The 26,170-nt window shown below is 52.2% G+C and overlaps 9 protein-coding genes across 9 annotated transcripts; 4 read left to right on the top strand and 5 right to left on the bottom strand.

Moving 5' to 3' along the window:
• Positions 1–101: 101 nt before the first annotated feature.
• UHO2_06035 (uncharacterized protein) lies at positions 102–961 on the top strand (the record flags this gene model as incomplete). Its single annotated transcript, XM_041557749.1, has 3 exons — positions 102–555; positions 633–757; positions 857–961. 3 exons carry the CDS (start codon positions 102–104, stop codon positions 959–961), a joined length of 684 nt encoding a protein of 227 aa, XP_041413683.1.
• Positions 962–1,099: 138 nt separating this feature from the next.
• Positions 1,100–2,473, bottom strand: UHO2_06034 (uncharacterized protein; the record flags this gene model as incomplete). Its single annotated transcript, XM_041557748.1, has 1 exon — positions 1,100–2,473. One exon carries the CDS (start codon positions 2,471–2,473, stop codon positions 1,100–1,102), a length of 1,374 nt encoding a protein of 457 aa, XP_041413682.1.
• A 599-nt stretch (positions 2,474–3,072) lies between these two features.
• UHO2_06033 (uncharacterized protein) lies at positions 3,073–3,774 on the top strand (the record flags this gene model as incomplete). Its single annotated transcript, XM_041557747.1, has 1 exon — positions 3,073–3,774. One exon carries the CDS (start codon positions 3,073–3,075, stop codon positions 3,772–3,774), a length of 702 nt encoding a protein of 233 aa, XP_041413681.1.
• Positions 3,775–3,970: 196 nt separating this feature from the next.
• On the bottom strand, positions 3,971–7,237 carry UHO2_06032 (uncharacterized protein; the record flags this gene model as incomplete). The annotated part of the gene is made up of 1 exon (XM_041557746.1): positions 3,971–7,237. The coding sequence occupies one exon, from the start codon at positions 7,235–7,237 to the stop codon at positions 3,971–3,973; it is 3,267 nt and encodes a 1,088-aa protein (XP_041413680.1).
• A 3,440-nt stretch (positions 7,238–10,677) lies between these two features.
• On the top strand, positions 10,678–12,786 carry UHO2_06031 (uncharacterized protein; the record flags this gene model as incomplete). Its single annotated transcript, XM_041557745.1, has 1 exon — positions 10,678–12,786. The coding sequence occupies one exon, from the start codon at positions 10,678–10,680 to the stop codon at positions 12,784–12,786; it is 2,109 nt and encodes a 702-aa protein (XP_041413679.1).
• A 112-nt stretch (positions 12,787–12,898) lies between these two features.
• Positions 12,899–14,323, bottom strand: UHO2_06030 (uncharacterized protein; the record flags this gene model as incomplete). Its single annotated transcript, XM_041557744.1, has 1 exon — positions 12,899–14,323. One exon carries the CDS (start codon positions 14,321–14,323, stop codon positions 12,899–12,901), a length of 1,425 nt encoding a protein of 474 aa, XP_041413678.1.
• Positions 14,324–14,751: 428 nt separating this feature from the next.
• UHO2_06029 (uncharacterized protein) lies at positions 14,752–16,749 on the bottom strand (the record flags this gene model as incomplete). Its single annotated transcript, XM_041557743.1, has 1 exon — positions 14,752–16,749. One exon carries the CDS (start codon positions 16,747–16,749, stop codon positions 14,752–14,754), a length of 1,998 nt encoding a protein of 665 aa, XP_041413677.1.
• A 461-nt stretch (positions 16,750–17,210) lies between these two features.
• On the top strand, positions 17,211–18,527 carry UHO2_06028 (uncharacterized protein; the record flags this gene model as incomplete). The annotated part of the gene is made up of 1 exon (XM_041557742.1): positions 17,211–18,527. One exon carries the CDS (start codon positions 17,211–17,213, stop codon positions 18,525–18,527), a length of 1,317 nt encoding a protein of 438 aa, XP_041413676.1.
• A 154-nt stretch (positions 18,528–18,681) lies between these two features.
• Positions 18,682–20,754, bottom strand: UHO2_06027 (uncharacterized protein; the record flags this gene model as incomplete). The annotated part of the gene is made up of 1 exon (XM_041557741.1): positions 18,682–20,754. The coding sequence occupies one exon, from the start codon at positions 20,752–20,754 to the stop codon at positions 18,682–18,684; it is 2,073 nt and encodes a 690-aa protein (XP_041413675.1).
• Between the last annotated feature and the right edge of the window lie 5,416 nt (positions 20,755–26,170).

The following is a 26,170-nucleotide window of genomic DNA, read 5'->3' as shown; positions in this document are numbered from 1 at the left end:
TCTCAAACAAGGCGTTGAGCAGTGCGCACCAAACTCAACCTTGACCACCATCATCATCTTTCCCTTCTGCCATCCCTCCTGCAACATTAGCTCTGTCCAGGATGTCAACCATCGCACCACCACCACCCACAGCACCAGGCGCAGCCTCCACCTCAACCCAACCCCAACCATCAATATCACCCGTCCAATCAGCGACCCTGCGTCTATCCACCGTTCAATATGTAATCGGCTCCTCCCCAAACCCTTCCTCCAACAATAGCGCTATCCTCCAACGGCTAACATCAGCCATTTCAGCACTAGAAACGATCAAATCCAAGTCCGGCAAACCACTGACCCGCCTAGTCGATGATTGGGACTCTTATGCCGACCTTCTTCACCCATTAGACCCTTCTGTTAGAAGCGGAAGGGAAGAGGTGTGGGATGCGAAAGAGCAAGCGACCTATCTTTTGACGCAGTATGATGAGCTGAAGGAAGTGCTGAGGGACTTGACAAAGATGGAAACATTGTTGGAGCAGGGAAAAGTGTTGGATGGTGAATCGAGTCGGATGCTCTCTCGTAAGTCTGCTTTCTTCGCATTGTGTTCTGTGCTGGAGAGAGTTGCTAAAACTTTCGATCTGTATGGTGTAATGTAGGAGCGATAACAATCGAACAAAGACAAAAGCTCCAAGCATTGCAAAAGGAGGTCCGATCACAAGATCAAAGATCAAAAACAATCCAACAAAGAGTGCTGAACTTGGTCAGCGATTGGAGCCATTACGTGAGTCTCGATGCTCCCTCTCTTCTCTCACCTTGGTAGTTGCGGTTGATGTGCTGACAAACATCGTATATTGGACATCGAAACTATGGCAATCAACAGACAAGTACAGTGTCACAAGCATTCACACTGCTCGATCAAGATCTTTTACATCTTGAACGTGCAGTCTTGGCCTTGGAGCGCGAATGCAATCGCGACACCGAATAGATTCAGCAGACTTTGATTATACCCGCCAATACCAACATATCAGCCAGACAAACGGGGATTCGGATAACTTGTGAATGCTTGATTAAACATAAGACTGCGGTGACAAAGCGGAACTTGAGAACCAAGCCAGAGGGGAAGTTAGTCGGTAGCATTACCCGCAATCCCACTCGCGTTCCCCGTAGCAGGATTCAGCGAATCACTTTCGCCATCCAACAAGGAATACTGCTTCATCAAGACACATTCGCCTCCATGTTCCAAATCGATGTTGTACGAATAGAAATATCCTTCGCTGGTAACCACCATGACATGTGGAGTTGTGCTGCTTAACGCAACTACACTACTTACCCCCGGAGTTGGCAATTTGAGGAAAGCGAAATCTCTAGACGGTTCCCACATTTCCGTTAGACTATTCGGCAAATATCCTCCAACTGAACCTGTGATCCCCCTGCCCAGAGCCATACTTCTTCGCCTTAAGGTTCCTGATATCCCGCCACTGGAGGAAGAAGGTTTACGTCTACCCATAAACGCTTCGTAACCCCCGGCCCTACCTCCACTAGTAGCAGACCCTGGAGGAGAGGAAGAATCCGAATTGCCATCAAACGAACTTAAGCTTGGAGAATGATTCCCATTGCCCGCACTCCCTATCATCCCTCCGGCACCTTTGGACCCAGCAAGCTTGAAAATATGCACGGTCTCCGTATCGCTCGATACGGCCAACAAGGTACTAACTGCATTGAAGTTCAAACTGTAAATCCTTGCGGCGTAACTTCCTCTTCTAAACTGATGCAACTTTTGAGCCGCAGGAAGGGAGAAGACGCGGATTACCGTCCCTTTATCGCTTGCTGTTGCGAGTAGTGTTCCTGTGGAATTGAGCGCAAGAGCGGAAATCGGAGTCTTGTGCGCTTGGATAACGTTTGTCACGGACAATGATAACAAATCGAAGATGAGCACATCCCCTGCTGCTCCCCGGCCTTGCCCCGCACCACTAGAGCTGGAAGTGTTGGCGAAGGGAGAAGTCGGACTAGCCACGGGTGAAGGATATGCCAAGAAACAGTTCTCTGAGCTCGGGGAGAGTGCGCAGATTGCCATAGGGTTAGGACTGGTTTCGATGGTGTGGAGGAGCTTCATATTGCTTATGTCATAGATGTAGATCTCCTGCTCCAGTACGACTACTAGGCGTCTCCTGTTCAACTTGACTCCCAAGATTGCGGTGGGGAAAAGCAACTCGCAGATGACGGATTGCCGTTTAGTGTTGACGATCTGCAACCGACGCGGAGAAGCATTGGATTTCGGGTCGGAGTCAGAGGTGGCTACTAGCGCAACAAGGGAAGTGCAAAAGAGCATCTCGACGAGCGAAATAGGACCGGAATGGTTGGTATACACTCGACCAAAAGGTTCACAGTTGGTGATGGAGTATCCATCTCGTGTGCCGACTGCTACGCAGGAGTGGTCTTGGTTGAAGTTGACCGAGAGAAGGGCGTTTGAGGATTTGGTTGGGAGTGAAGTTGACATGGAGGCAGAGGTGCTGCGGTTTGCGAGCTTGTGAGCGAGGAAGGCCAGGTGGGTAGTGTGTCGAAGGGATGGATGCTGTGATGAAGCTCCTCGCAGATTAGAAGCGTGTGATGCGTGCAGAAATCCTTGTAGTGACCGAGTAGATGCCAGGGCGTTCGTAGGCGTGGGATAGGATGTGAGCTGAAGATGAGAGTGCTGAGGATGAGAGTGCTGAGGATGGAAGCGGAGTTATCCAAAGGTCGCTCACCAACAGCAACGATATAAAGTGGAGCACGACACTGCCCTGTTCTAAGGAGGCTCGTGCTCTGTCCTTTCCCTTGCGCACGCACACGCAACACAAGCATTTTCTTCCCGATCCCATTCTGTTAATTTGCTAAACCCTAACACGCAACACAAAGCAGACGCTCAGCCCTCAGTCCCGATCTGTCGATTCAATTGGCGATCCGCACTCATTTTTATCCCGATTCTATTCTCTATTCTGTTAAATTGCTAACACCTAACACCTCCCTCCTCGAGCTCGGAAGGCGGGCGACCCTTCCAACACTGCCAGCACCTCGAACAAGCCTTGCTTCCTCAGACACACATCTCCCAACACCATAATGGCTGCCGATCCCCCACCACCTCAGCAAACGAGGGCCCGCCTGTCTTTCGATCAATTCCAATTCCTCTGTCAATCCTACTTGGACCGTCGAGATAGCCTTCGCTCTACACCCTCAGCATCCGAAGCGCGGACACTCTCCTGGCTGACCTACGCACAAGATTGGACCTACCTTGCACCTATCCACGCGAATTCACCAGCCTTCTATTCTACTGCATGTCTCCATCGCTCCTTTCCCCTTCTTACCTTTCCTACTGCCGCTCGTGACCAGGAGGAAGTTCTCGAAGAACCTACACTCGACCCTTCAGAAGCAAATCCAGATATAAGAGAACTAGTAACCATCACTCAGTCCATTACCTGGTCTTCCGTCTGGCAGCTACCCATTTTGTATTTCTACGCAAGCGATTCCTCAGGTCAGCCATTGGGTCTGCAGCAGATTAAGGAGGTAAATATAATCTATACCAGGGGAACCTTGCCAAGCCAGGGAGGGGAGGTGGTGGGTGGAGGTGTGAGTGTTGCAGATCATCCCAGGAATGGCTTGCCTGTGTTCTACTTGCATCCTTGTGAGACCGAAGGTGCGCTGTCCATCCTTCTGATACAGGAGCAAGGTGAGGGGGGAATGCAGCAACGGCAGGAAGGATGGAGATACATGGCAGCATTTATAAGTCTGTGCGCTTCTGCTGTTGAGATGCGTGCTTCCTGACTCCAAAACCATCTCGTAGAGCTCATTATACCCCGCAGAGCACATTCAATAGTATACCCGCATGCAATCCTACTCATAACCAACCTTGTCAACAGTCACAGACTCAAAGAAATTGGTCGCAACGAGGATGGACATAGTCCCATAATACTAAAATACAGTACACTACACAGTTCTACAAAAGAGTGTATGCAAAAGATTACCACAAACCAGAGCGCTTCTTAGTGGCACTTCTCCCCAAACTAGCAGTCCACTTCTTCTCCCCTTCCCCTCCCTTTAGCACACCGGTGGACCAGAGCTGAGGCTGCGAGATCTCGACCTGACTAGCGCCAAACATCTTAGTCAAATCTTTCCTTCCCCTGACCTTTGTCATCTCCATCTCTGCCTCATCCCAACTTTGCTCAGACTCATCGCTAAGTTCGATGAAGGAAGCCAACTTTTCCTGCTGTGCTACCTTTGCATCAGCTGTTCTTCGGAGCGAAGAGTTGGATTGCAGTGTTCCCAGGGCGGACTTGGGAAATTCAAAGGCGTTTGCAACCAACGCTTCCAGTGTCTTTACTTCTCCTGAGTCCTTGCTGTCAGTCTCGGTGGAGGTGGGAGGCCAGTCGGAGACGCCGGTGATAGAGATGAGCATCTTACGGAAGCCAAGGCTTGAGCGAGATCTGCCTTCGTCTCTGGCTGTTGGGAAGAGAGTTGAGCCTTTCGCAGCTTGAGTTGCGACGGCGGTGGTTGAGCAGGAGGAATGGGTAGTGCAAGTGATGTTCGAAGTGATTGATGCGATACTTGGTCGACGCATGTCCATCGAAGGTCGCTTGGCGGCCGAGACAATGCGGTCTTTCCATGCGGCGGGAAGTTCTGCTGCTGTCAAAGCTTCAGCGGAGGACAAACGGGCACGATCGGACTCAGACTTGCCGGAGGAGCGGCGCATACGACCCAACACATTTGGCTTCGAGGATGACTCAGACATCTTACGTTTGCCCCTGATTGATGACTCAGGCGTGTCGGGGATGGCTGAGATTCCGAGTCGACCTGAAAGCTTGCCCTTGAGTGTCGTCGATTTTGTCATACCTGCCGAAGAAGGGAGAGGGGCAAGTGGAGCGTCGGAGAGAAGCCAAGGCGAGGGCTGCAAATCCAGTCGCTTACAAACATGAGTCCGAGCGTAGACTGGGATCTTCAGCATCGGGACGTCTGGGCTGGAGGCAACTATCTCGCCAATGCCTGGAAGATAGGTCGTACCGTCCGCTCTCTGGATCCTCTCGTTCAAAGGGATGGGCTCGACGCTGACATTGTCGATTACTTGCTCGGCTGATGCGGCATTTGAAGTTGCTGCCATCCAGTCACCCAGCAGACGATCAGGGAACCCTTCCTTGACCTGCTGCTCCTTAGGCGCAGCAGCAACGACGGCATCGAGGCTACCAAGTCGTGCTGGAAGCTGCGGGTGCTCAGCAGCCTCTTTTCTCCTCCTGCTAGCCTGTCGGAGGACAGAAGCGCGGGGCTTTCCCTCGACCGTCTCCTGAGGTAGTGGTGGCAGAGGCATGGCATTCATGCGAAGGGGGCTGCGAGGAGGCTTCACCAGCTGCGCCTCACCCTGGGAGAAGCTGGGCTGAGGCGTTTCGCAGTCCTCACCTTGCTGCTGAGGCAAAGGAGGAAGAGGCATCGAGTTCATCCTGAACGGACTCCTAGGAGACTTGACCGGACCCTGCACCTTCTCGTTGCAATAGCTGCTAGCAATGGATGAGCGAGTGCTGATCACGGTGTCAGCCGACTCTCGGCGCTTCATGCCCGGAGCGGCAAGGTGAGAGCTGTACAACAGCGAAGATCCGTGGGAGGCGATCGAGATGTCTACCGATGCGGTGGAGTCTGTTGAGAGGTAGCTTGCTGCACTTGCGCGACGTTCGCCAGCTGAATCGGTGAAAAAGGACATGTCATTGCTAGGGGTAGAATGGCCCATGTCAGCCATGGTGCTCATGGATGCATCGTCGGTGTCTTCGCCGAAGAGTGCTGCAGAGTCTGAGCATTGCGTCGAAGTAAAGTCGCCGTTGGAGGTGGCATTGCGAAGTGCAGGGTGAGGGAAAGAAGGAACAGTGAGGCTGCTCATTCGGCTAGGCATTGATGGCAGGCCTAGGCCTCTATTCGAAGCGCAGGCGGCAACAGCAGCAGCAGAAGCTTGTTCTCTCTCCTCCTTGCCGAGAGATCTGAGAGTTGCAATGCATGCTTCGTGCATCGCCACCTGCTCCAACAAAGAGTCGCACGCCTTCTCCTCTTTTGCCGCTCCGGGTAGTACCAAGGATACATCTTGAATACCAAGGCCCATGATCTCGACCTCGGGTGCAGCCGTCAGGTTGACAGGAGACAACAAAGGGCTACCATCAGGTGTCAGATACTCCTCACCCATCGAGTGTCTCACAGTACCCTGTGATTCATATTCATCGCCATCCTCTTCGTCACTCGAGCACCTCGCAAGCTCCTCCTCAAGCCAAGTAGCCTCTTCGTTGAGTGTAGGGCTATCAGCCTTGCAGAGCTTCGACTCGTAGACCCTTTTCCTGTTCGACATGGGAAAGGCCAAGTCTGTGATCGAGATGGGACCACGCATCTGAACAGGCGCAGCAGCGTAACTCCCGCTGACAAAGGTGTGCCAGTCGATGCTATCGTCGTCTGACAGACAAGGAGACACTTCGATCCGGTTGTGCGTGTTTGCGATCGTGGCGATACCTCTAGCGTTGGTTGCGTAGAGAGTCCCACGGATGGGCTCTGTGGACGAGCAGAGTCTCAGATGCATGCTTTCTTCAGCAATGCTTTGCTTGAGTCCACTCGATCGACCGCGGTATGATGGGTTGGCAAGTGTCTTGCTTCGAGGACGACTTGCTTCGAGTTTGGCGGTGAGCTCATCGAGTTCGGCGAAAAAGGACATGCGAATCGTTGGTGGGTTAGCGGTCTTCTTGATGCTGGTCGTGTTGGGTGTCTCTTTGGAAAGCATGGGGTCCAGAAGGCTGACGTCGCTTCGAGCACGGCGGTGCATGGGAGTGGAGACGCTAATTCGGCGAGCATGCTTGATTATTGTAACCACTGCAGTCTCTAGGCCTTCATGCGCAAGTGTTACACCGGACGAAGAAGTTCCTGCTTCAGAGCTTAACAGCACAGGTGAAGAGGCAGTGTACGTGGTAGAAGGTGCTAGCTCGGATGAGATCATGGGTGGAGAGTTGCCAGTGATGCTGTTCGCTGGTCGAGCTGGTTTGTGTGTAGATGGAACCGCGGTGGTGGTGGTGGTGGTGGAGGAGGATAAGGAGGAGGAGGAGGAGGAGGAGGAGGAGGAGGATAAGGAGGAGGAGGAGGATAAGGAGGAGGAGGAGGATAAGGAGGAGGAGGAGGAGGAGGAGGAGGAGGCAGACTGAAAGCGTCTCGCACGATCAGCCACACTGACTGCGCTGATCATCGAGGTGCGCTTGACTGGTGATTTTGCGGACATGTTGGATGTGCTCGCTGAATTGCTGATGGCAAAGCGAGAAGGACGAGCTGGTGTTGGTGCGACGTCTGCTGTCGATGGTGACATTCTATGTTGATGGTCTGATGAAAATGTTGGTAGTAGCAAGGAGATAACAAGGATGTCGTCGGGTTCTGTTTTGACCTCTCGAAAGTCTTGAAAGAGTAGGATGGCTTTATGTCGCTAGAACGAGGTGTAGCTGATGGGTCCGGAGGGTCTGCAGAGCTGTTTGCTATGAGGAGAGGTGAGCATGTTGGCTTTGCATTTGCTGCTTGGGGCCGAAGGGACCGTGCGGAGGGGCTTCTAGAGGGAATAGAAGTGGTAACTCATCAGTACCTTACTCCTTGTTCGGCATCGGTGTCCATTCAAAACAATATGAGCAGACACATGGTCGCACGCTGGAAAGGCAACTAGGCGCCAAGAGGACAACAAGATGGTGCTGAGAGAACAAAGCAGCTTGTATAAAGAGAATGCCAAGCTTCTGCCGATGCCACCATTCTCCATCAAAGAACGCGCCATGGTATACCAAAAAGTGGCAAAAAGCGATCCAGGAGTCTCGCTTCCAGGAACCGAGGGCACAGCGGTAGTCGCTACTGTGCGGACAAAGCGAACAGCAGAGGTATTGGCGAAGCAGACCAATGCTAAGCGGGATTATAGCGTGTGAGCCGCTGAGGCCCAAACTTTGTCCATGCGTTTGCGACTTTTGTCTCTGCTACGGCAACGATGTAGCTGTCCGCGAGAGTTGGACTCTCGGAACCGCAACACTCCCATTTCTTCCGGCGCTTTGTGTCCTCCAGGATGCCCTGACCTCCACCAAGGCGTGCCAAGTATCTTTTCCAGGAACGGTGGCAAGACATCGAAGAGGGGACTGAGATGAACGTGTGCGATCTCCAGGGCAGGGGCTCGCGTTTAGATTCACAATAGAACTTGCCTAGAGTGCTACGTTTGCAGATACCTTGTGGTCTGTTTGCTCAAAGGTGGGGTAGATCGCTTTGTTGAGCCGGAAAGGGCGAGCCAGAGAGAGCTATACCGCTCGGGCCGACTGGTATGGTGTTTGCTGAGAATGGAACACCAAGACGAAAGGGTGAAGATGGGCGAAAAGGAAAGGTTGACTTTCATTCTATCACAATGCTCACTTGTTTATGTACTCTCCGCCTATGTTTGCACAAGAGGGTATGCTCTCTTCGAGCCTGTCTGACGAGGCTTTGACAGGCAACGGATGAGCTTTGCTGAAGAAACACGAAGGTCTTGGTCTTAAACGACTGGCAGCTGTCAGGGCGCTCAGCCGAGATGGAATGCGATCTCATCAAAACGTCAGCGCGACCTGCCACTTACAACAGCCCACCCTTTCCCGCCAAGCGGCATGAGCGGGGGGGAGGCATAGCGGCTGCGGAAAGGAGGATCTCGAAAGAGAGAGGGATAGAGTGTACTGTACTGTCGAAGGTGTCTGCCTGAGTCACTGCGATGCGACGCAATGCCATGTCTTGCCATGCCGTCCAGGAGCAAGTTCGTGGCAGACTTTCCCTAGCAAGGGATGGCGCACTTCTGATCAGCTTTGGCATGATGTTTGCAGCCACACCAATCTTTTTTCGATGAGTTCGCTTAGATGTAAGTGTAGGAGACGTACATTAGCCGCTCTATCCGCATGAACTACATCGAGCTGCCTTGGTAGTGAGGGCTTGTTCTTCTGGTTCCCTTGCTCTCCGCTGAGGTCATAGAGACAAACGTTTTGTGCCTGAAGGAGAAATGCATGGTTTCTTGAGACCTCAAAGTTACTGAGTGAAGGTGGCTTCGATCGCAAGCAAGCGCTGCCTGTTGCAAGCAGTTGCAGAGCGTGTGACAGCGTCGGGAACGCTCTTGGGCGGACACTTTTCTTCGTTAGTGCCCGTCTCTGGGCGGCCACTGACTATGTCCGTATCAAAGGAACATCACCATCACTTGGCAGTGGTACTGCTGCGTGTGTAGATACTTGGTGGGACATACCCGCTGTGTTGCACTTGATCACAGTGGCAGCATTCTTCGGCCCACAGTGAGCGGCTGAACGCGATGGAGAGGCCCGTCGCCACACGGGACACGACGCGAAGCTATGTCACTCTCTTTCTGCAAGGTCAAGAGTTGGGCTCAAGACGTGTTCCTCGCCAACTTTGTGAGCCGATCGAATGGACTAAGATCTCTCCGGATGCCAAACTCAAAGCTTTGCAATCGTTCGGCAAGAGGTTCAACTAGAACTGTCATCGAGCGAGCATGCTTAAAGCCGGTCAGGGATCGTGCAAGCAGGGACCGAGGGTGGGAGGAACAGGTGAACCTTGCACGCGCACAGGTAAGACAAGGCACGCACACATATGCGATGCATCGAACCAACAATCAAGTCTCCTGTTCACACGACCGTCAGGGGGCTGGAGAGGATGAGTGCAAGCAGGCGGGCGAGGGGCAGACGATAGAATCAGACTCCTGCGGATGTCAGTCGGAAATGAAAAGGAAGAACATCATGGCCTCTTTGTCAGGCGGATTTCAAGCTCAAGTCCCTCAACTTTGGTGCTGTCCCCGCCTCCTCTGCTTCTCGATAATAGGACCATATCACGAGCCACCTTGCTGTTTGGCACATACGACAGGCTGTGGGTGTGCTGTTCTCGATGAGACACGGTGCTGTTGATGAGCAACAAACCAACTGAGAGCAAACGACGCGCAAAGAGGGGCGAGGATGCGTGGGAAGAGCAACACGCTCTATCGCGTCCTCTACCATCCCTTACAGAAGCCACGAAGGGCCAAGGCGCAAAGGGGTCTCCTTATCCTTAAGCATCCTCAGAATTGCAGAGTGACAGAGAGCGGAAGAGAGGGGGGTGGTTAATGTCCAAGTGAGGAGAACTTGCACCTCCTGACATCTCGCCTAACCAACCGCAAAGTGACACTTTTCCTTTCCGCACCCTCTCAGTGTTTTGTCTTTGGCTGTTTCCAGCCCGCTTCCAAGCTGTACCGCCGCATAGCGCTGATAGTGGCCATGGCACCAAGGAGAGAAAAAGCAGCATTCTTGCTACCATCCATCGCCAGAAACCGCCTTGTCACCGACCTCTTCGTCTGTCCAGAAATGTGAGTGTTAGATCTGTCTGCTCTGGATCGGCTGGATCGGCTGGATCGGGCCCGGGGGTCGGACACGATTGACTTCCGAGATGCGAGATTTCTCGCTGAAAAAGTGGAAATAAGTCTTGCATTTTCTCAAAAAGTCGCTGACGAGTTACCGAAATTTTCCAAGGAAAGTTTGCCTTTCTCAATCAATCAACACCTCGTCCTACTCAGCCTTCATCGTCCTACTCAGCCTTCATCATCCTACTTGCCCTTCACTCACTTCTGCACCATAACCTCAACGATCACTTTCAGCAGCGAACTCCCGGTACCGCAACAGTGCAGTTCTGTGGCATATAGCACAAATGCCAGACGCCTTCTTCCAAAAGAAGCGCAAGCGCTCCACCGGCGGAGCCTTATCCTCCTCCTCCTCTACCGCCGCTGGTTCATCAAGTCGCGCTGGTCCATCACGCGCCAAACCCTCCTCCAAGTCTTCCTCTCGTATGCGCAAAGGCGGCAAACATGCAGCTTCCGACTCGGACGATTCGGACGACAACACTCCAGGCGGAGGTATCGACGAAATGGACCTCACTCACAACTACAACCTTGCCTTGAATAGTGATGAGGAAGCCGAAGCTGCCGAAACACCCGCCGAGGCACGCGTCCGTCTAGCTAAGATGTACCTTCAGGGGCTCTCCTCGAATAACAATGCAGCTACAGCAGGCGGCCAAGGAGGTGGAGATGACTTTTTCGAATCTGCCCAAGCACCCACTTTCGGCCTAGCAGACGCCGCACAAGCAGATAAAGACAACATCGCAGCTCGACTTGAGAAAGATGTTGCTGAACAGAGTGGCAGGCTTCATATTTTCCTTGCGAATCGTGTTGCACCACCACATCTCCCCTCCAACGTGGAGGAAGAGCAAGTTGAGGAGAGCAGTGCAGGAGGGCGGTACGAAAACTCAATACTAGCAGTCCGTGGGCACCGACTCAGTGTTACATCAGCAGTCGCTTCCTCGGACGCAAAGTGGCTTTTCACAGCGAGCAAAGACGGGACTATCATACGCTGGCGCTTGAAAGATGGAAAACTCATCCGCATCCTCCCCAAACGTTCAAAACACCTCGACGAAAACGGCGACCCAATCCCACCCACCTCGTCCAACAAAAGCAAGTCTTCTGGCGCAGCACGTCGTCGTGCCCGTCTTACCAAATCCTCTTCCACCAACAACCACAACACATATGTCGCAGTCGGAGCAGACGCCGGTCACACCGACGAAATTTGGTCCCTCTCCCTCTCTTCCGACAACACCTACCTTGCTTCTGGTGGGAAAGATAAGCGAGTTTGCATCTGGTCTACCTCCCCTTCCGCCTCCAATCCTGAAAAGTTCTTAAAGTCCTTGGGTGGGCACAAGGATAGCATCACAGCCCTCTCCTTCCGTTGGGGCTCACATGAGCTATACACTGCTTCCCTCGATCGAACTTTGAAGCTGTACGACGTTTCACAGCTGAGCTATATCGAGACGCTTTTCGGTCATCAAGAGTCGATCCTCTCGCTTTCCTGCTTATCCGCCGAGACGGCTGTGTCGGCAGGTGGAAGGGACCGCACTTGTCGATACTGGAAAATCCGAGATGAATCGCAACTCGTCTTCCGTGCAGGAATCAAATCTAAACTTCGACAAGTTTTGGAAGGTGGAGAGCTGAACCAGGAGGAGGCAGGCAAAATGTCAAATCCGCACGAGGCGATGGAAGGAAGCGTAGAGGTGGTCAGTATGATCGATACACATCATTTCTTGTCTGGAGGAGACAGCGGCAATATCTCATTATGGAACTTGGGCAAGAAGAAACCCATCTTCTCAGTGCCAGTTGCACACGGATTCCAAACAACACTGAGCGAGACAGAAGGAGAAATCAGAACTCCAAGATGGATCACCTCTTTAGCCGCTCTTGCCTACTCAGACCTCTTCGTATCCGGTAGTTGGGACGGCCAAGTGAAACTTTGGGGTCTGACAAGCCAAGGAGGACAAGTGAAAGGGTTTAGACAGTTATTCTCACTGCCTATTCCAGGAGTCATCAACTCGCTCCAACTTGTCTCTCCACCGCTCACCTCAGTTCGTGTGGACGAGGAGACAGGTACAGTGCGAACCACAGCAATCGCAAAGGCAGAGTGGAAGAGGAAACAAGGTCTCAACACAAACCTCACTTCTCAAACCAATTCCAAAGAGTTCGAGGAGGAAGAAAAAGCAGTAGACGACAAAAAACTAGACAAACTACAAGCGACAAAAGACAACTCTCCACCAATCCTGATCATCGGTGTTGGACAAGAGCATAAATTTGGACGTTGGATCAATCTCGGTTCTAGTGACCAAGGAAAAGTTAGCAACGGAGCTGTGGTGATTCCTTTATCGCTTACAAGGACTGTTCAACATGAGTCCCAAGGCAACGGGAATGGTCGAAAGGCTGAATTCAAACTCGTCTGACCACTCTCTTTGATCACTCCTCCAGATTCGCAATAGCGTAGCATTGCATATCATACACACACACGCTTTTCCATGTGATCCAAATCGAGTAAGATGGAGAAAGGATGGACAGCTACGAAATGAAAACCTTGCGCAATTCTTCACTCCTACACTTGTCGCCTGTTCTAGGACACTTTACTTGCGCTTCGCCACCTTCGCCTCCACCGCCTCCACCGGCTGCCTCAAGAAGTTCAATGAGCGTACTCTGAGCATAAACTCTGCCATTACTCAGTGCCAACGGTGGATCGTTTTCATCCATAATCCTACCACTCTTTGAACAAACCAAGGTCGAATTCTGATGATGACTCCAAGGAACCTCGCTCGCTAGCTTTCCCAAGCCGGCTTGATCGCAGATGGGACAATCGACATTGCCGCCACCTCCTCCCTCCTCTGCTCCGTCTTTCAAGTGGGTGTAGCATTGTGGAAGTTTCAACGAGCTTAAGCCTGCGCTTAGTGCAATATGAAGTATAGGCTGCGGTGGGAGGGAATGGATTTGTAGAGCAGCAGCTCTAAAACTCTCCCGTAGCATACTCCATCGGTTGAGCGAATAAAGATCTGCATAAGGCCAAGAGTTGGGACCGCAAGCTAAAAGACCGATTGCTCTTGAAACTTCTCGCCGAATTGCTTCGGATGCTAGTTTTTCGTATTCTGCTTCTTTCTCATCTCCTCCTCCCGCTCCTGTTGGGGTTTTTGCTGTAACCAATGGCAGTAGGTGTCGTCTAGCATAGCTGATCGCCTCCTTGAGCGACTCGCCACTCCTATTCCTCGTCAATTCCACAAACTCTTGTAGACGAAGATTAAACTCCAAAGGAGTCCTAATCTTTCGTAAAGACGCTTTGTTCTCACTACACCATGCCAGCGCTAATCCGCAACTTGGTTTGCCCACCTCGCCCGCTCCCCGCAGCTCCATCCCACTCTTCAACGCCCGCTCCCAAGCCGGGGGACATAACGAATCCTCAATCTTGGCCACCTGCTCAAACAGACTTATATCCACCAGATCCTCAACCCCTCTACTCTTTACCAACTCCTCCGCTGCACCTCTGTATCCTCGACGCAGCATATAATCGACAATCATTCGATACAGCCTAGTCTTACTCCATTCGGAAAACTCGGGCGAGTCAGTATCGGAGATCTTGTGGAGAGCTTGTAGGTGGTCTGTACGAGATTGTGCCATTCGAAGCGAAGATTTGGCTTGGTGGGAGAGTGGTTCGAGTTTCCGTTTGAGACCTTTCAGACGGCCCAGGACCGCATCAAGGTTCTTTTCGAGCTCAGATGCCGATGCTGACTTGGATGTATCGCTGAATGTGGTGGTAGCGAACAGCAGTTCTCGTTCAATCAAACGCTGTTGAGTCTTTTGTTGTCTACGGAGCTCGTCGAATGGTACACGAGCGAATGGTGCTTCTAGTAGCAAAATGCCGTCTAGGTTTGGTGCATTACCTCCGGTAACCGCTTGTTCGGCGGAAGGAGGGGTGGGATCGACAGCCATTGCTTCTGCCATCGTCAACAACGCTCTGCTATGCTAGCTTGGATTCTCGTTGTAATTGGGCCAGATCAGTGGCTGATCGTGATGATGCCGGTATGAAGTGAGACAGCGCTAAGAAGGCGGTGATAGGTACGAGTTGTTGCAGATGGTGATGAGCGATGATGATGATGATGATGGTGGTGGTGGTAGAGAGCGATGCTTGTATGCGCCTGCTGCGCCTCCGCTTTGGCCAAGTTGAGCGGCATCAAGTCACGTGCATCAAGTCAAGTGCATCAAGTCACGTGCATCACGTCAGTCGGAATGATTTTCTCTGCCAAGATATGCTGCCTCGACTTAACACTCAAAGTGGAGGCTTTTTCAGCGTCCTTCTCCCTCGCACTCACACTCGATGTATATACACCATGACATCCAGAGCATTGCGTTCAATAATCAATCTAGTGCAGTCAGAGTAGAGCAGCAGTAGCGTTCGCAGCCTCGCCCGGGACCCAAGCTTTCACTTGAATGCCAGCCTCCTCACATGCTTTCCTACCCTTCTCAGCCCAATACTCGGGCGTGTTTCCGTGTTCTACGTTTGCCCCCTTCTGCTTCTCATTGAGCGCCGTCGTTGGCTCGCCATACCCTTTGATGCCGCCAGCACGAATGAAGCTGCTGACATTGGACTGATAGCGGAGGACAGAGAGGACCCCGATCGTCTGCAGTAGCACATCGTCTAGTCTGCTTTCTGGGATTGGTTTCTTCTTTTTCTCCTCTGATTTGGGTTGGATCTCCTGATCTCCACCATTGGTCGTGGAAGAAGGAGGAGCTTTCATTTCGGGGATAGAGAGATCAGAAGCATACTCCAGCTCGCCCTCACTCCCCTTCTCCTCCGCATCAGATGGCAGTTGTTGTAAAATGAACTTGCGCATCATAGCAGCATCCTTCTCCCCGAACTCCGGAATGACCAACTGATTATAAGGTTGCAACCTCGCCTTCGTCACACTATCATCCACTAACACGGTATTATGCTGTCCCCAAGGCCCCAATTTCTCCGCTTCCAGCGCTGCTTCTAGTGCTGCTGAAATCTTCTCCCTCTCCTTCTCCTTCGCCTCTACCTGCTTGTGCTTGTTATGCTTCCCTTCATACTTGTTCCCACCACCACCACCACCACCACCACCACCACCAGCAGGAGAAGTAGGAGCCACATCGTCTGGTCTCTCCCTATCCAGCCTATCCCTATACTCCGCAAGCAGCCTCGCCGGACTAGGCCTTTGGCTCGCAAATGCATTTAGCTCGGCCCAGACAATCTCTAAATCCTTTATACTTTCGGCCTTGAGTGCGAAGAAACGATTGGGTACGAGGGTGTCTCGTGCCCAAACGCGTTTCAGTTGGGATCGGATGCTGGGGTCGAATGAAGCTTTGACCATGCTATCGACGTTGAGGGGCTGGGCGGAGGACCAGACTACAACTTCTGCTTGACCGGAGGATTGAGGTTCGGAGCGGGTTGACCAGAAGTGTGAGCCGTGTGGTTTATCCCGCTTCCCCTCTCCCTCCGATCCTTGGTTGGGATGAGCAGGGGTAAAGGAAGGAGTTCCAAGACAGTAACGCAAGAAACAAAAGAGGTAAGGTCGAGGAACAGCTCGTACGGAATCCACTGCTCTACCATTACCCCTTTTCGCCCTGAATACCAGCGTTCCATTCAGATCCAAAATCACCAGTAGCTTTCGAGCCCCAGCTTCGGCATCGGAGAGGAGGGTGGAAGGCTGGCTTGCTGTCAGGATATAGCTATCACGAGGATAGGATCGGATCGAAGCTTGAAGGATTCGAGGGGGTGTCATCCTGACGTCGGAACTGTTCAAGGAGTTGAGGTTGTCGTTGTTGCGTGTGTAAGGAGAGTAGCGTGAGTTGGAATGATACTCTCGTTGTTGTGTTTGCTGGTAGTAGTTGGCAGGAGGCGGAGGATAGGAAGAAAGGTGTTGATTATATACATATTGCGAATGCTGCGCAGCTTGACGCATTTTCTTGGGTGCTTCTGGCGCACCCTTTATTGCGCTACCTGCGCCAGCTCCGTGTCGGTGCGGAGTTTGCGCTTCCCACCCATTGTTTGCTCTGCACCCTCCTCCGCTGCCACTCCCGTTTGGCCCTCCAGGATTGCGGTGACTGTGCGGATAGCCTTGTGCTCGGCCATAATAGGGATGCTCATAACGCTGCTGCTGTGAGGGATAGTATGCGGCCGGATAAGACTCGTAATACCCGCCACTGCCGTATCCTCCATAAGCGCAATCATCCTGATACTGCGATCCATAGCTGACATACCCATAGCCAGCGTATGGTTGGCTCTGATATTGTTGCGGGCGAGAATCTTGACCTCTCACCGCCTGTCTATGTCTGCTACTACCCGAAGCATATCCTCCGCTTTGATGTTGTTGATGTTGGTGGTGAGGGGTTCGATATGGACTTGACATGGCTACTTTTACCATTCTGATAGCGGCTCTGGTTGGGAGGGCGAAGGCAAGTGCCATGCGTCTGCTCTCTGCTGATGGTTGTTCTTCGCTCGAGTCACTCTTGCAGGTAGGGGAGGCGAAGGAAGTCAAGAAGCGCAACAACAAACTCTACTAACTCTCGCACTCTGCGCACAAATCTAATCCGAGTTCCGAACAATTGTGGAGCAAAATTCCAGCCTAACTCACACGGCCGTAAAGATGAGGATCAGTCAGACGATAGAGAAGACGATAGGCACGTCGTGTTAGATTATGGGTCGGCAAGATAGCTCAGATGGGCACGCCATGTCACGTGCAGCAAAGACGAAACGCGTCTTTCAAATGTCACTATTCTTAGCATTGTTCAGCACCTTGACCATCAGCACCACCATCACCTCCACATCCATATCTCCACATCCATATCTCCACATCCATATCTCGCAAAGATGCGTCAACGAAGACCATCCCCGCCATCAACCTCCTCCTCCGTCTCACCACCTACTTCACCATCTACTTCGCCACGTCGTACCCACACGAAGATACGATTGCGTAGCAGCATCGACGGCCCAGAACCAGCAGTGATTGGAGGGATTGGCAAGTTATTACGCCTAGTTCTCTATGCTGCTGTTTTGGCTTTGATTGTACCCTACATCCACGGATTTCTCTTCGGTAGCACGGAGGTAGGGATAGATGGAGGCAATGCGGCCAAGGCGGGGTCCAATGTTAGTGTTGGAGGACCAAAAGCTGTTGTTAAAGGAGCGAAGGGTGTGCTGGAGCAAGTTACGGAGCAAGTTGATGTGTCCAACTTGAAACACGACGATTACCTTGCTTCCACAGCTAAACATGCTAAGCAAGTCTCGAATCCTTCTCCCACCACTGTCATCGCTAAACCTCTTCCACAGAAGCAACAAGCTCAGAAAGCAGCCCGGCCTAAACCTCCCACTCGACGAAGCCAGCACCACAATGAAGAGGAAGAGGAGTACATCCACCCATCACCCCCTTCCAACAGCCCCAACTTGATCTCAACCCTCCTATCGATGCTTTCAGCGATCTATGGCCTAACTCTATCACTTTTACATATCACCTCCATCCCCTTTCGCCTTCTATTCTCCCTTGTCTTATCACTTCTTACCTCCATCTACGGCTACTCGCGCTTAGCGCTATCACACACCCTTCGACCAGTCGTAACCCTGCTGGCTCCACTAACCTATCTCGTATCCGGGATAGTGTACGTGTTTATCCAAACTCCAGCACAACTTATCGGTGCAGTTCTCGCCGAGCTTTATCCGGTTTACATCTTTTTGGGAGCAGCAACAGCCGTGGGGTTAGCAATGGGTCTTGTTGCAGCTGCAGTATTGTACATCACTGCGATTGTTTTTGTTGATCGTGTACCCAAGCAGCAACGAGAACAGGCGAGGTTGGTGGAAGCGAACAAAGGCAAGCACAGGATGAGGGGCGAGCGTGAGCAGGATGACCTTGTGTTTGCAAGAGGAAAAGGTCAAAGCGAATGTGGTTTGCGAGAATCTACTCCACCAAGCGAACGATATCAGAGGTATACGAACAATCCACAACTTTCCCATATTCCCCAATACTCAAGTGGAGGAGGGGGATACTTTGCAAGCAATCCACAAGGGTACGCTTCTTCGCCGCTAGTCTCCCCAACAACTCCTTATCGAACAGGCAGAAGTGACAGCGAGGCAAGAAAAGGCAGTTACTCTTCCTATTCTGCACCCACTTCTTCCTTACAGGCTGGTGTCGCTTAGTACAATGGTGCAATGGTTTACTCAGTCTAATCAAACTCGATCTTGTGTGTGTGAGCAAAGTGCGATTGTTACTTGCATGCTAGAAAGAAAGAAAAAAAATAGAGTTACAAGATGAGAACCAAAGAGCCTTGTCAAGTACGAGAGCTGAGAGCGATCACTCATCACGATCGTCATCGTCATGATCGATGATACGAGTGCGTCGTCTGCGGACACTGTTATCCGTACTACCGCCCAAGTTTCTCTCCGTATCCGTGTCCTCTTCATCCTCCACATCCACATCACTGCTGCTCTCGCTATGCATCACTTCATCTTCCCCTTCACTATCACTATCACCGCCATTATCCTCGTCATCATCCTCGTCATCATCCTCGTCATCATCCTCGTCATCATCATCATCATCAACAACCCTTTTACCACCCCTTCGACCCCTATGCTCGATACTTGAACCTCTCCTTCCCCCCATCTCATCCTCTCCTTCACCATCGCTACTGCTAAGAATCTCAATCGGTGCAGCCTGTCGACCCCTCCTCGGCCCTGGCAGGAAATGATCCCCCTCCTCGCTATCCTCATCACTAACACCATTCACATCGCTCCCACTATCACTGGCACCACGGGTCTCATCCTCCTCATCATCCCTCACAATAAAGTCGTCCATCTCTTCGTCTTGCTCATCCTCTTCCTCCTCCTCATCTTCCGTTTGCACAACCTCGGCTCTCCCTCCACCTGCACTTCTCCTCAACTCCCTATCCCGCTCCGTATAGTCTTGGGCAATATGCTCATCATCATCCGAGTCAATATACGTGATGCCGGAAAAGTCATCCGGCACCTCCAACCTATGCCTCGCTCCGCCTCTGTTCACATGCTCCGAGGGTCCATGTCTGTCCTGGAACCTCCTCAACCTCTCTGCCAGTGGCGCATTTCCCCTCGATTGCCTCCGAATCGCTTCTGGGTCCGGACGGTACTCGCCACCTAAGCTATCCAGATCACTATCAAATTCACCAACGTCATCCCAGCCGCGCCTCCTCAAATCTTCATAATCCGACTGACTATCATACTCAATAGCACAGGAAGGATTACTACAGGTACCATCAAAGATCTCGGATGCACAACTACCACACCTCGCCACACCATCCACTTGATCGAAAATGATCCTTCTCGGTCCATCCTGATCAAAGATGTCTTGCCATACCTTTGCTCCCTTCGGCAGATCTTGCGCCTTGGACCGTGCCTTGTCGTCAAGGTTCAAGGTGGCAGCGCTAGACTCAGCAAGATCTGCGTCGAGATTGTTAGCCTCTTTGCTGAGCTTCAAGCCGGCGTCGACCTTCTCGAGCATATCTCTCACCAAGTAGACCTCGACAGGTGGACAGGCCAACTCGGTTCGACAAGAGGGACAAATTTTTTTGCGTTTGAGCGTACGGGCGCGTTGATAGCGTACGATGGCTTCCTCTGACCATCCTGCAGTTGGATCAGGCTCGCTGGCGAGCGGCTTGGTGAACCAAGAGCAAAGACAGTTGATGCAAAAGACATGGCCGCAAGGTGCTAGCACGCAAGGACGGAAGGCAGGTTCAATGCAAATATGGCAGGTGCACTGATTGCGAAGATCCTTGAAGATGGTGTGCTGAGCAGTGATGAGCTCGGTGTGCTCTTTGGCTTTTGCCTTGGTTTGGGCAAGTTGAAGTTCGAGTTGGCGGATGCGGAGTTGGAGTGAAGCGGCATCGGTAACATTTGAGGAGGTGGAAGCAGCTGCGTTTACTTGAGCTTGCGGCGTCTGCTCCGACTCGAAGGCGGTGGTGAAGGATGCGGAGCTGGGCTGCGATTCGATCTGAGAGTCTTGAGTGCCAGCTCTCCTGCTTCTTCGGCGAGTTGTCAGAACTGAATCGACCTTGGTGGTGCTGGTACTCGCATCAGCAGATGTGGTTTCGGCGATGGTCACTGCTGCTGCTGCTGGCTTCACATCTTGATCCTCGTCGTCACCAAAGAGTTGGCGGGCAAGGTCAGCAGGACGTTTGCGGGCAGGCGATGCTTGTGCTGTATCTGCTTTCCGCTTCGAGCTGTTGCGACGCGGGCTTGGAGAGGATAGATCGACCACTACGCTGTTCGATACGGGGTGGGATTGCTTTTCAGCGCCATCGTCATGGGTCGAAGAGGTCAAAGGGGAGACCGGTTTAGCAGGTGGACCGGCTTTGGAGGAGTGAGATGCAGTTTGCTGGTCTTTGCTAGGGGCCATCTTTCTCGCTGGCTCATCCGTTGCCGGGTGAGGCGTGAGAGAGTTGCGGCCTGTTGGGATGCGATGATGGTAATCAAGATACAGGTCAGTCAAAGTAGATCGGGGGAGAGCTTTGGGTGGTCAAAGCGTGTGAATTCGCAATGGTACGCAATGAGCCGATCGATCAACAAGGACGCTGAATACCACTGCGTTGGGTGTTGGGGATGAATTGCAGTCGCTCTCCTGTGCTTGTATGCGGCTTTGGTGCGACCGGACGAGGATGTGGTGGAAGCCGGAAGATGAACTGGAGAAGGAAGGTGTGGATGGAGCGGAGGATGCGTGGCTCTCTATATAAACAAGAAGCACCTCGATGAAGGCTTGGTGGGCTGAGCTGTTCTCCTTCAGAGTGGGCGCTTGTGCCTGTGCGTTGGCTTGGCTTGACTGGCTTGAATGATGAAGAACGAGGCAGATTGCCAGTGTCTGCTAGGGTCGATATGAAATGGCGGCTGAAAGCTTTGTCGTGTGCAGAAAGCGAAATGTTGATGATGATGAGGGAGATGACACTTTGTAATTCTAGCCTCGGAGAGGGAGAGAGAGAGAGAGATTGTGAGAGGGAAAGAGTGAGAGGGAAAGAGTGAGAGAGGGAAAGAGTGAGAGATTGTGAGAGATTGTGAGAGGGTGATGGGTTGGAGATTGCGATCTAGTCCGATCTAGGAATAATGTAGATCAGATCTGTAGAGGATCGGGCGGAGCAGATTCAGTCGGCGATCAGGAAAAATAGATCTGATCGGGATCAGGTAATGCAAATCAGACAGGGAATCGGGCTGAGCCGATACAAGAGAGAGATCGGATGCATCCCGTCTGGACTCAATCGCACGAAACAAGAATCAGAAAAACTAAGTGGATTGCGGACAAGGACCCGTGAAGTCCTCGAAGCTCGACAAGGAGGCTCCCGGCCCACCACTAGCTGCAGTGTTGCCTGTGCAGCAGACAGCAGTCACAGCAGAGGGGCCAGAGGCTCCACCCAGCCTAGAGGACTGGGTCCTGCCAAGAGGGGCCCACAGGGACAAGGGGTCCCCACTGTCATGGGCCTGGATGCGCAGGAAGCAGAAAGGCCCGTAAGTTCATATGAAGGGAGTGCAGGAATCGAGGAATTGGGTAGATTGTGGGAATTACAGAAGAATTCAGTGAGATCAGTAGTAGACACAGTTCTATGACAGATCTCATCGAGATCTGCACAAACAAAGCCGATATCATGAATTCTGCCAGAATTGGTAGTAAGCATGATTGTATGGCAGATTCCACAGAGATCAGTGACAAGGATGTTTGTATGATGATTTCACATGTGAGGAGGACCAAGCTCACAAGTGAGGAGGACCAAGCTCTGCCAAGACGGGGACCAAGCTCAGGAACATGCAGCTGGTTACCACTCAGGGGGGCTCACAAGATAAGGGTCAGGAGAACCATTGCCAGTCGAAGGAAGAGGAGCTGTGTAGAGGACACTGGCAAGCAAGTCATGAGGAGGAGGAGCAGTGTTGAAGGAGTCGACACAGCTCAAGAAGGACAGGAGTGACAAGCAAGCAGGGCTCAAGGAGGAGGAGGCGCCTCATCGGGGGCCCCTGGATAGTACTCGACGAAGAAGGTACTCTCTGGAGAGAGAGAGAGCTGGAGCAGTGTCGCAGGCGACGCTGCAAAGATGTATAAAAGCATGCCTCCTTGTCATCAGTGGACGAGTGGATCCTCATCCACTCTACACACCATAACTAGTATTACTTCAGAAGCATAAGTATTCATTAGTTCAGTCAGCATAGTAGTAATCAATAGATTGCTCCTCATTGTAGTGCATGTGTCATATCACCACTCACTGATGTCTGAAGGTGGTTCATAGCAAACCAGTGGTCCAGATAAAGATAGAACCAAAGGCAGTAGTCCACTGCAGTCTGGGGATCACCTCAAGCGATAGTTGACACACTGGACACTTGTGTTGATGCCACCAGTACCCACACTCACACCAGACCTTTGGTGTCATCATCAAGTTCACCACCAAAGTATTGATATTGATCATGCCAGGCTACCTCTGGATGGAGTGTCCACAGCAGTTAGTCGAAATCTGCAATAGCATTACTACAACTACAGATTCGAGCGAGAAAAATGATAGAGACAGCTCTATTGCATATCACACCAAGAATCATAATACCACTAGTGTTGTCGCATAACTCGACAGAATCGGTAATAGTATCGATACTACTACCGATCTCAGGTTTCAGGCACGTGACCGCTGACACCCACCAGGTCGAGTAGAGGGCAGCAGCAACCATTGCGCATTGCTCAGTAGCCGAGCGGTCAATGTATCGGCGATAGCAGTCTGAGTTCCACCAACTGAGGAGCTTGATGGTGTCTGCATCAACACCCTGCAATGCTGCCCAAGTGGCCGCTCCCAAATGGAAGGAGTGTCCCATGTACTGAGATGTGTCCCGTGTACTGAGATGTGTCCTGTGTACTGAGATGTGTCCAGCCCGAGGCAAGAGAGTGCCGAGCAAAGGTGCTGGAGGAAGGTCAAATGAGTGAGGGGTTTGTACCCATCATGCAGCCCAAAGAGGGGAGCATCAGGCCTATGGATGGTAGGACAGAGGAGGCAGAGTGCAGCATATGGGCACTCCACCCTGCCAACTTTGGGGACCATGATGGGGGTCCCAAGCCTGAAGGGGTTGGTCTTGGATGCCAGGAGGAGGAGTATGGTGTAGTCAGCTTGCCATGTGATGGACCTGACCAGCAACTGAGTCAGCAATGGCTGGTTCCAGGCAACCTTGCCACATTGAAGGAAACAGGCAAAGGAGACAGCAAAGGCTGCAGCAATGACCTGATGGTCCCAGCCACTAAGGGGCATGGTCTGGAGCTGCTTGAGTATGGCCCAGAGAAGGGGGAGGGTGATGGGGAGCTTGGATGCAGCTGGGTGAAGGCCATGTGTGTGCTTGATGCCTGAGACCACTCTTTCCAACTGGCCATGAGTGAAACCATTGAGGTTGAAACCAAGGTCAACATGCCAGGACCACAGGGCATCAAGCTCATGCTTGATGCTGTGGAAAGGGTGGGACTGTGCCATGTCACAAGCCCACTCAGTGAGGAGCAAGTCCAAGGCTGGAAAGGGGGGGGGGGGGGGTACTTGGTCCAAAGCAGAGGTGGACAAAGGCCTGGTAGCAGGTGGGGACACCAGTGCTTCACTTGTGGCTGGATTCAGCAAGACCTCACCAGATGTAGGAGGCTGTGAGTGCTGAGCAGCCAGTGGCAGTAATGAAGGCTTGGGGTGCTTTGTGGGGGCAAGGGAGAAGAGGAGCTGATGTGCCAGTGGGAAGCACTGCTGTATAGCACAGAAACAGTGGCAAGAGAGAAGGTCAGCCAGGTGGTTGTCCTCCAAAGCCACACAAACTGGTTGGAGGGTGATTTGCTGCAGGAAACAGAGTCCAAAGATCTCGTGGAGCAGTGTCTGAGTGAGAGGGTCCCTGGAATGGCCAGTTCAAAGTCCTGACTCCACATTGGTGTTGTCAATGTGGAGGACAACGAGGTGTGGACTGCTCCAAAGGGGGGAGAAGGCATGCAGCACCTCCAGAACAGTGAGGGCTTCTAGGAAACAGATGTCCTTGGAGCAGTGGCAATGAGGGACCTCTCAGGAGAAGGCTGCAGTAGGGGTCTGCATGAGCCTGAGATGAGCCCCATAACCCCGTTTGGATGCATCAGTCCAGACATACTCAACTGTGAGCAGCAAGGGTTGTAGTAAGGAGTGACTGGGCCAAGCATGGAGGGTGGACCACCACCATTTGAGCTCTTGTGCTGCTGGATGAGAGAGGTGACAAAGAGACAGGGGGTGGCAGTGAGCAGCCTTGGAGGCATTGTACAATCTGCACAGGTACACTTTGCCATGGGGGACCATGAGGGAAACAAACTGGAGAAGGCTGGCAATATGCTGCCAGTTGATGAGGCAGGCTGAGCATCAGGCCAAGAGGTGGTTGATGGTGTCTAGGATGTGGGAGTGGCACTCAATGGTAATCCCAACACACTGTCAGACAGTGTCGACCTCGATGCCAAGGATCTCCAACTTGGTGCAGTCCCAGAAGGTTTTCTGGGGTGCCAGTTGGAGGCCAAGAGCTGAGCATGCCAAGGCGAGCACATGCAGAGGCTTGCCAAGGTGGTTGGTACTGGGATGGCTCCAAAGAAGTTGTCCAGATAATGGTTGACAGGATGTTGCATTGTTGACTGCAGGATCCAGTGCAAGGCCTCTGCAAAGAGGCTGAAGTTCCAAGGAGAGCTTCAGCCCCCAAAGGTGAGGCCCAGCTCCATGTAGAACCAGCTGTTGAAAGTAAAGCCAAGCAGGTGAGCATTGTCAAGAGTGGTGACAACATGCCGAAATGCATCAGTCAGGTTGCTCTTCCAGAGGCAACAGCCCTGATTGTCCCACACAAACTCTAGGACTGTGGTGAGGGAGGTATCACAGGGACGGCTGGCCTGCGCAAGAGAGTGCGCCAAATGATCAGCAGCAGCTATGGTAATGTCGTGTAACGGAGCAGTATATGAAGGGTGCGCAGAAGATCAACATATGAAGGGTGCGCCAGATTGATCAGAGCCAAAAACCATCGGGGATCAACAAGATTAATTGGGTTGGTGTCATGGGCCTGGATGCTCAAGAAGCAGGAGGGTCATGGGTTCATATGGAAGGAGCACAGGTATCGAAGACCTAGTCGATACCAGTAGAGAGCATGGTCGTAGTGCAGTCTCCATGGAGACCATGGACTCCTATGGACTCACATGCAAAGGAGAACCGAGCCACATGCGAGGAGGACCAGGCACAGCCACAAGGAGGACCAAGCTCAAGGAGCAGGCACAGCCACGAAGAGGACCAAGCTCAGATGGTTACCACTCAGGGGCTCAAGAGACAAGAGTCCTAGGACACTGGCAAGCAGGTCCTGAGGAAGAGGAGCAGTGTCGAGGGAGTCGACACCAGGTCATGAGGAGGAGGAGCAGTGTCGAAGGAGTCGACACCACTCAAGAGGCACAGGGGTGCCAAGCAGGAGAGGCCCCTGAGCAGTACTTGATGAAGAGGGTACTCTCTGGAGAGAGAGCAGGAGCAGCATCGCTGGCGATGTTGTGAAGAGGTATATAACCATGCTTTCTCATCATCATAGGTCGAGTGGATCCTCATCCACTCTACTCACCATAACTAGTTATCACTTCAGCATAAGTATATATTAGTTTCAGTCAGCATAGCAGCAATCCATCAAAGGTTGCTCCTCATCGTAGTGTGTGTGTTGTATCACCACTACCTGACGTCCGAAGGCACCCATAGCAGGTTAGCGGTCCAGATCAAGATAGAACCGAAGGCAGTAGTCCACTGCGGTCCGGGGATCACTTCAAGCATCAAGTCAACACACTGGACACTCGTGTT

The sequence above is a fragment of the Ustilago hordei genome, assembly GCF_900519145.1.
Source record: "Ustilago hordei strain Uho2 genome assembly, contig: UHO2_contig_16, whole genome shotgun sequence".
In the NCBI taxonomy this organism is placed as follows: domain Eukaryota; kingdom Fungi; phylum Basidiomycota; class Ustilaginomycetes; order Ustilaginales; family Ustilaginaceae; genus Ustilago; species Ustilago hordei.
The sequence above is the reverse complement of the archived record's forward strand: the minus strand, read 5'-3'. Positions and strand labels throughout refer to the sequence as shown.